This window comes from Macrosteles quadrilineatus, unplaced genomic scaffold (assembly GCF_028750875.1).
Source record: "Macrosteles quadrilineatus isolate MER2022 unplaced genomic scaffold, UCM_ALF_1.0 Scaffold_3__2_contigs__length_128488019, whole genome shotgun sequence".
Lineage (NCBI taxonomy): Eukaryota > Metazoa > Arthropoda > Insecta > Hemiptera > Cicadellidae > Macrosteles > Macrosteles quadrilineatus.
Window position 1 is genome coordinate 118,786,831 of NW_026542596.1, and position 9,100 is coordinate 118,795,930.

At 32.7% G+C, this 9,100-nt stretch overlaps 1 protein-coding gene across 1 annotated transcript; it reads right to left on the reverse strand.

Moving 5' to 3' along the window:
* Positions 1-411: 411 nt before the first annotated feature.
* On the reverse strand, positions 412-8,816 carry LOC128990461 (protein pinocchio-like). Its single transcript, XM_054412831.1, has 4 exons — positions 8,675-8,816; positions 3,594-3,719; positions 1,951-2,080; positions 412-988 (listed from the first exon to the last, which is right to left on the reverse strand). Exons 2-4 carry the CDS (start codon positions 3,716-3,718, stop codon positions 863-865), a joined length of 381 nt encoding a protein of 126 aa, XP_054268806.1. The 5' UTR covers position 3,719; positions 8,675-8,816; the 3' UTR covers positions 412-862.
* Between the last annotated feature and the right edge of the window lie 284 nt (positions 8,817-9,100).

The following is a 9,100-nucleotide window of genomic DNA, read 5'->3' on the forward strand; positions in this document are numbered from 1 at the left end:
AAGACAAGTTTAATAATATTAATCCATTATTCTCATGATGCGAGCATAAAAGGAAATGCCCTTTATCGATGAAATCTATGCCAGTCTCTTTACATCTTAAAAAATAAGCATCAAAACTATTATACCAGATTTTATAGACCATATTTCTTTAGATTTTCCTTTGCACACTCACACGCCTATCAACCTCATACTTGAATGGGAGGTCTTGATGAGAAACTTCTGCAAATAATATTAGTTTTTCTATAAAGCTTCCCCTAAGGCAACACACCTTTATTAAAGGGTCGTATTTAATCGCCATCATGGTGCAAAATAGACGTAACATTTAAAATTGAAAAATGAATTAGGGAAAGAAATAAATACAAGACTGTATGATAATCAACATTTACTAGACAAAATACTTTTATATGAGAATGTGGAAATTCAAACTATCACAACATTAATCTTACGTGAAACAACACACTCAAAGGTATAAAAGTACATAAATAGTAAGGCCTATAAATATTTTCTAATATACAAATTTATATTTACATTGATGTTTCACAATTACAGTTAAATATTTATTACAGTTTTTTTAGAGAATTTCAAGAATGAATACCTATTTGTACAAAGGTCATTTTACTCACAATGACCCAGATTATTTTTAATCCTTTTACAACTCATAGAGACTGCTCAATTTGGTTGAAGATTTTACTTTATTGAAAATAACAAACAATTTTGCAAGTTAGGATTAAGTTTTACTAAAGAGGAATAGAGAGGATGCAACATTTGGTCACTGTTGGAAACAAAATATCTACACTAAAAGTCATATTCACAGCTCCGTACTGCACAGTTGTGCTATATTCTCCTATAACTATAATCTTCATTAAGACTTGAGATTCAGTTTTGACAGATTTTTGCAGATCGATGAATCTTTTTCCTGTGTTGTTCCAGACTCAGAGGTCTTTTTAAGGCATTCTCCCGTCCAGCGAGCTTTTCCACTAGCATGCGACTGTAACAAACAACCTTCAGTTAACAGTGTTACAATTAAAAATACAGGGTGTCAATAAAAGAATATTACAGTTAAGTTTATAGTTAAGTTTTGCTGTTGCTTCTTAATTTACAATGTGTATCTGTGTTGGTTGTATCAGGTACACGCCTAAGTTTACTTTTACTTTTGTTTCCGAATTAGTTTATCTGAATAATTATTGTGACCTAAAATCAAAATTGATGACTAGCAGATACATATAGACAAAGTTGGCCAAGACATTAGCTTCCTCGTTTTCCCGACATCATCCTGTGTTATGTATTCTTTAAACACACCTTAGTTGATAAATTAGAAGAGATAATTATAGATGGGATTATAGATTGGTGGTGGGTTATTCAGACTTTTAACCAAGCTGGACAACTTGTTGTAAGCTATGCATCTTTTAACACTAATACCGAAACCCTACCCAGGCTGACGCTAACCGAAACCCCCGGTCTGTGAGACCCCGTTTGAAAATAATGGACCCCGCTTAGAAACACACAAACCGAAACCCTTGGCCTGCTTGACCTCGCTTTGAAATACACTAAGGCTGGACTTCTGAGACGGGAATGTTATGAACAGACAACCTGTCAAGGTACGGCACCCACGCAAAATGAACAAACAACCACCAGAGGTAGGGGAAGAAAAGGGGGGAAGGTATTGGGGGAATGGAATCCCCCAAGTAAACAGTGTTGCCAACATGCGTTTGTGAAAATTCCCATGGGTCTGTCAGACCGGGGTTTCGGTAATAGTTAAGTTTACATCAACTATCCCAGTGAAATAAAACTAGGTATAAAATATAATTTTAGACACTAGTTAACACACTCCGTTACTGGCACATTCAACTGTTCTTTTAGAATGCAATTGGCTACGTTGGTCCTTTTAGATAGGGTGTGCTTCAGCATACAAAGTCAATACTAAAACTTACAGGATCAGTTTATCCTTACCAAAGTAATGTCTCTTTTCCACAGCGAGTTGCACTGTCCATCACACTGAGGGCACGGCCTTTGGAGGGAATATCCGCCACATTCGGCACAATCCAGACACACATGGTCCTCCAACCAGCTGACTCCACACCTGCAACCCGACAAAACAAAATTTAGTTAATTTATTGTTGAGTAAAATAAGTAAACCAGCAGGTTAAATAACACAATGGCAATGAGTAATTTGTACGTTTAAGGTGTAGCTAATTTTAAAGATCAAATTAACAATATAAAACAAGATATAGCTATTTCACCAAATATAATCCAAACGGTAAGTATTTATACACCAAAAATCACCACATCATCTTGTTTTAATTTAGTATTTGGTGATGTAATCATTCATAAGTTTGACAAGTTACAACATTCATCTTTGGAGCTCAAGATGGAAGATTAAACTGATTGTGAAGCAACTAATTAGAGACAAGGACAGCTCACATAAGTCCATCTCAAGGAGGCATGTATACAGTATATTGGATCCTAAATCCATATTTCTCCCACGAATATATAGGTATATATATTTATTAATTACCGTTATCATCCTCTTAAGCACTAAATTAATTCTTTTTTGAAGGTCATTGTTGGTAATGGTGAGTAAAAATTGTGATAGAAAATGTTCACAATAACCCTTAAACCACTTAATTAATCTTAATATCTAAATATGGTTTTGCACCTTCAAAGATACTAGGTGATGAAAACCGTTTGTTACATTTTTCAAATACTTTGATATTGGTAAAATCCATTCGTTAAAGAAGAGGCTCTATCTAATTTGACATCAGACAATTTTATCCAAAGTTTTTATTGAGTGCGTTTCACAAAATCACATTAGTCGCAGAATAAAGAGTTTATTATTGACTTTATTCTGTGCTGAAGGAATCATTGCATTGTCAATGTAGGAAATTACTTAATATTTAAACACAACACAAGTGTTTAACTACTGTAGCAAACCATGAACACAGTCTATTATCTCTGAACTTTATCACTGGAGATACTTTCTGTTTATACAACTACAAGAATATAACTGAAATTACATTCTTCTGTTTCCTGTATGCATTCATAAAATGGGTTGAACATTTTAAAATAAACCTTTCAACATTTGGTCCTAATAAGAGTAAAATTATGTACAAATGACGTTTTTGTATGGCTGGAAAAATATATATTTTGATTGTTTACCACATTTACTCAGGAGAAGTGGGTATTAAGTTTAGAGCAAGGACTTTGATCCTCGAAGTTACAGGTTCAAATTTTCCCAATTACCAATAAAGTTTATCCACATGATAATGCCACGACATTTAAGTCTGAAGCAATATGTAACCGGTTCCATGCTGGGACCTAACATCCTAGGCTGTGAAGGTATAACCAGCAATAATTTGGGAGTGAACATATGAGTTTTACCTGGCGTTAAGGGGCATTTCCATATTTCTAAGAGTATAGGATATAAAAACCATATTTACTCAAAAGAAACACATTTTCAACCTTTCCATTATGGGTCTGAAACATATTCCTAATAATAATAGTCTCAGTTTTTGCGAACATGAGAACCAGATTTTTAACTCATCTCCTCAGTTTTTTGGTGTGAATAAATTAGTGTAGAATTTTTGTAAACTTACGTAAAACAGGAATACATCTGCAGCCTGATCTCTTCTATGGACAGAACTGATGTTTCCGTGTAAAAGTCTGTTTGTTGGAATCCGTGGTTGTACTGAGAGTTTGGATGAACACTTGCTACTGACATTCTGCAACGAAAATATCCATTTAAAATCAGCGGATTCATGAAACTCTAGACAATGTCTTGAGATTCGTAAAATATTGAACACTCTTCAGTTTGGATCCTGAGAAAAGTCAGTAGCCCCCCCAAAAAAATGGTTCTCTGGACCCAGCTGTCCTTGATCATTGGGCTTTCAAATAATATTGCTGAATAAATAAACAGCGGATCTAGTCAGTAACAAAGCAACACAGATCACTCCATACTACACTCATCCTTCATTCATATTTGGGTTGAAATACACACCAAGGTGTGTGTCTGTCTTAAAAATAATAGTTGATTAATGATTAATGGCATTGTCTACTCACTGCCATTGACTATATAGTATTGACTATATATAGTCAATGGCACTGTTAAGGTGGAACATAACTGTAACTATTTTTGTATTTATGTGTTAACAGACAAATTTTAAAAATATGAAAGTAAAAGAATAAGAATACGTAAATTTCTTGAATAAATAATTGTAGCTTACATTGTAAAAAAAAAAAACACAATTACAAAATGTATAGAAAAACTGAGGTACCAGTTTCTGAGAAAAAGTATCTTAAAATCGTACAAATTAAAATTGCAGGGATACTCTTAAAAGCTTTTAACCCAGAAGGCTTGTTGGAAACATCATTACTGCAATTTCTTCCATGATCCACTACAACTTACAGTTGGTTGCATGGGAAAATTATTACTTTTCATTTAGGTCCTTTGTTATATTTATTTTTTCAATAATGTTGACCATACTATTTATTCATACTTCAACCAAGTTTGAGTGAGAAGATAGGAGAGAGTCGCATTATTTGTTTACCTTGTGAAGTAAAATAAAAATGATCTGAATATAGAGATGAAGGCTACAAAAATCAAAATTAACATAATTTGCCTTTTTATAGTCAATTACTGTACTAAAATCGAATACTCAATAAATCAGGAAATAACAAGATGACTCAAAAAATGTTCATACAAAATAATTGTTCACACATTTAATTACGTAGGATCCGTCGTTTTTTCCATTAGCTATTTATTGTAAGAGCATTGACCTTTATCACAAAAAGATTGACTAAAACAAAATATTTAGTCTTAGAGAACAAAACACCACATTAAAGATATCCAATGACAACAAAATGTTTTTTATGTCACTGTTTAAATCAATATAGCTGTCTTTTATATCTTAACATCACAAAGATGCATACAACTTTAAATCTATAAGTAGCCGTAAAATGACGAAAATAACCGAACTTCTAAGAACAAAGATAGATTGAGAGGAAATCAGGGAATTCTGGGAATTATTACGAAACATTCTGTAGGAAACTCCAAGAAGTGTGCGTGTGTCTGTGTGTGAGTAAGATATTAGGCGAGTGTTAGTGTTAGTAAAGTTGTTTACAGGTAAACAGGAAACCCTGCGCGTGTTTCCAGCGACATGACGGTGTTGGGTTTCACCTATATTTGGAGGAAGGCGAGACAAAATACCCGATTATTTCACTCCTAATCAGGACAAGTTATTTTTAGAACGGAAAGACTAATTGAGTTTGGAAGTCGAGAAGTATCTGAATAGAGATAATTCATTTAGAAATCGTTGCATGAGTTGTAAATTTGACTACCGTGCAAGAAATCAACTGAGATTAATTTATGATAAGATGAAATTAAAGTGTTACGTTGAATTTCCAATATTTGGTTTTTAACAAGTTTTGTTTCTGGAATTTCCTTGACCAAATCTCAAGGAAATGTAGATTATTAAGTTATCAAATGAGTGTGGCCGGCAAAATCGCCTATCTTTAACCATTCGTACTAAACTAAAAACTAGACATATTTCATGATCTATTGGGATTTTTCTCCTCAAATTTAAGATTATATTAATTTATAGATTTAAATATTCCGATATTTTGTTGCTTCGTTGTTCTTTTGACAGTGATGTTAAGTTTCAACATTTTTGAACCAATAATGTTTACCATTGGTTTTGAGAATGCGGCAAGTTGACTCTCGTACTAATAAAATCAGGTTCTTAGTTGAATATTTTATTTTAAATTTTACATTGTTCACTAATTTTAGGTTATGCCATAATGGAACAAGCAACAGTTTATACTTTTTTCTATTTGATTGCGCTTATACGTAACCAACATAACCTTGAGAAAATACCTGTATGATTAAATCCGTCTGGATTTAAGTTAATATATATTTACTTAAAAAATGTCACTGTTCGTACATGACATGATTATACCATTTTTAATGAAGTACCTTCATTAACTAACACCGTTAGTTAAATTACCGAAATTTAACGAACTGCATTTAAACTCTTATGATAAAATGAGAAGAAATATTAACATTTAAAAGTTCCCCATATAAACCGGGTGGAAACATAGTACGTATATAACAGATTTTTATTAGATTTTTTAAATCTATAGTTTGTTTTTAAATATAAAATTTTACAAAATTAAAATGCATTTGTACACAGTCTAGTTTTACGGATAGTTACTGTAAACTAAAACTGGCCAACCTACAATGGTAAGTTTTTAATCAACATTTACGAATTATAAAGTAAATACCCCCGCCGCAGCAAGCCTGCAGACTAAGCGAATTTTCATTTGTCTAAATTGATTTTCAATGAATCTATCTAAATAACATTAGGTTTAACGATTACCTATAGGTTTGCTGCTAGAAGGAAACGATTTAAGTGGAGGTTTTTAGTAAAATATTAATAGCTTAGCATACAATAAATAAATTTGCCAAGTTTGGTCAAAATCAAAATATATCCATAAACAAACAAACTACAACATTTTACAATATTCTCCATAAGAATAACATGGGAATTTTAAATTTACAATTTTTGGAATTTTCTCTGTTACCAATAACCGTACAAAAACAATTTGATGTACTAAATTATTTGTGTTTTTTTAAGCTCTTTAAAAAGGTCTAGAGAGAAATTAATATATTTTGTGTTTTGAGAGACAAAAATGAGAAACCCCATTTTTCACCCCATAAAGCCCCCGTGAAACCCCGTTCCCATGGTCCGATCATGCTGGTTCGCGAGCTCATTCAAGTTTATCCCGCCTTAAACCAAATTTCATCAAAATCTGACAAAAATTACTCGAGTTATCACGTTAACGGACATCAAATTTTGGTACTTATATAAAATTTTGAACGAATGGTGTTTTTGGGTTCTAGGGACCTCAAAACGAAAAAATAAATCGGTTCCGGGTCCGATTACTATGAGTCTTACTATGAGACCTACGGTAACAGCTTATTCCCTATAAGGGAAATTCGCTAAAACGAGGAAATTTCACACTTTTGGGATAGAAAAAACTAACATTATATATTGAAACAATGAGAGAGCGAGAACAGAAAGAGACCAGACAAGGTCGATAGGGAAAGTTCAGCTACGTAGTCAACTAATGCAGTTTCTCTGTCCTTTCACAAGATACAAGTACACTTTATCTGAAACTATTTATAATATAAACTAAGAAGTGAATAGCATTGATAGTCCATAAATACATAAGTGTACGATGGAATTCCTTGGCTTGTGCAGAAGAAGATGAACTTGCATGAAAATTAAGAAAATGAAATCAACATGGAAAATTTTGATTTTTCAAATCCATCACGAATGCTGCAGTTGGTTGGATATGTTAGTGTCAGAGCAATAAAAATTGTAGACATAAGATAGCAGCATACAGTGGCAGCGACAATAGCGAAACCCAGGGTTGAATGGTTAAATGAGGGCATTGTCAATTGATACTCCGACTGCATTCTTATGTCTCTTTTAGAGGTCTTAAATTTGCAAAAGATTCTCAAAGAAGTTCGTGCAAATGATTCTCATAAACGTGTAATAGGCTATGTTTGTAAAATAATATTAAAACATACTGCACTTTATACGTAAATCATAAAAAAAACTAAATTTGAACTGTGAAAAATACACAATGAATTTAAATTTTAGGTAATAAACTAAGCAATGTAATATAAACCAGATAAACCAGGACGAAAATAAAATAATATTTACTTACAGGATGTTTCTATCATAGGTGTCGCACATTTCGATTGTCTATTCTGATGTATTTTGAATGTGTACAAATTCGACAGAGATTTATCTTAATGCTAATCATTGACGAAGATTGATAACGAGTAAACAAAAACAATCGCAATCGTGTCAATCAGTAGCCATACGTAATCACTAATCAGTAGCTACGTAAATCTCTTATCAAACACAGATTTGACGTCAAATATATAAGGTCGTCACCAGTTTTATTTATTTCGCGTAAACATGATGTTAAATGTTAACAGTTCGAAGTGTTTATATCTTTCACTGTCGGATAATATTCCAAATGTTGTGTATCGACACATTCTGCCTTTCCTCTCAGGTAGCGATTTCTTGTGAAATTGTTTTGTTTTTGTTTACAAAATATCACGAATTGCATGTTTCAGTTTCAGCGTGAACTGACGTGAAAGTATTTCAGTCTTAAGTGAAAGTTCTGGAGCACACGAAAGTTACAGAAAATCCCTGTTTCAATGTCAGTTGCTAAAATTATTGATTTTAGGAAATTTAAGATAGTTAAATATGCCAGTCTATTAGTTTGTAATTAGGCACCTTTCTGTACTAAATTTCAATTAAAATTCCCAGGATCGTTTTAAAATTTTATATTTACATTTAAAAGGTTGAATCAAATTCCTACCTTAGCTAATTTTGCACTACACTTATCTCCATCCATACTTGGCTTAATACCTATTTACGTATGATTCCCATTTCATTTAAAAATATTAAAATGCGCTGTTTTGTTAAGCACAAATGACTAAAAATATTTTTAAACTCCACAGCACATATTGCAAAATAATGTCGAATTTACTATGCATTATAACTTTGTGTCATAAAAAATAAAAACAATCATCACTAACTAAGACAATGAAATCTATAAAAAAAATGTGTTAAAAACCATTAATTGCTGTATAACTTACCTTCACTTTGCGATAGTCCTACGAATTACACAAATATATCACAATGTGTTGCACTTGTGTAGTAAAACCAACTTAGTAAACTTAACACAACAGATGATCGACAAAGGTACAACACCTTTCTTCGACCAGTTCTCTAGCTATACTAACGGTGAGGTGAGCAAAGAGTTATACTGTAAAAGCGAAGTCAGTAGCCGCGCTGTGGAGGGGGCAACCGCTGAAATATCCCCACAGTGATGGGAAATTACCCGTATAATCTTGAAATTTCCCCCGGGCGTCATTATCTAATTAGAGAATTAGACAGTTAATATTCCACTGCACATTATTAGGTTCCTGTCAATATGGAAAATAATGCTTAATGTTTTTTAAGTGAAATGTTTTAACTCAACCCGTCTTAATCACCCATGGAGAATTTGGTTGTGTTGTTAT

Excerpts from the sequence above, each read along its gene's own strand:
- LOC128990461 (XM_054412831.1), bottom strand. The coding sequence starts at position 3,718 with ATGTCAGTAGCAAGTGTTCATCCAAACTCTCAGTACAACCACGGATTC. Across the intron at positions 2,081-3,593 it reads CAGATGTATTCCTGTTTTAC|GTGTGGAGTCAGCTGGTTGG; the intron begins GTAAGTTTACAA and ends GTCGGGTTGCAG. Across the intron at positions 989-1,950 it reads GGAAAAGAGACATTACTTTG|TCGCATGCTAGTGGAAAAGC; the intron begins GTAAGGATAAAC and ends TGTTTGTTACAG.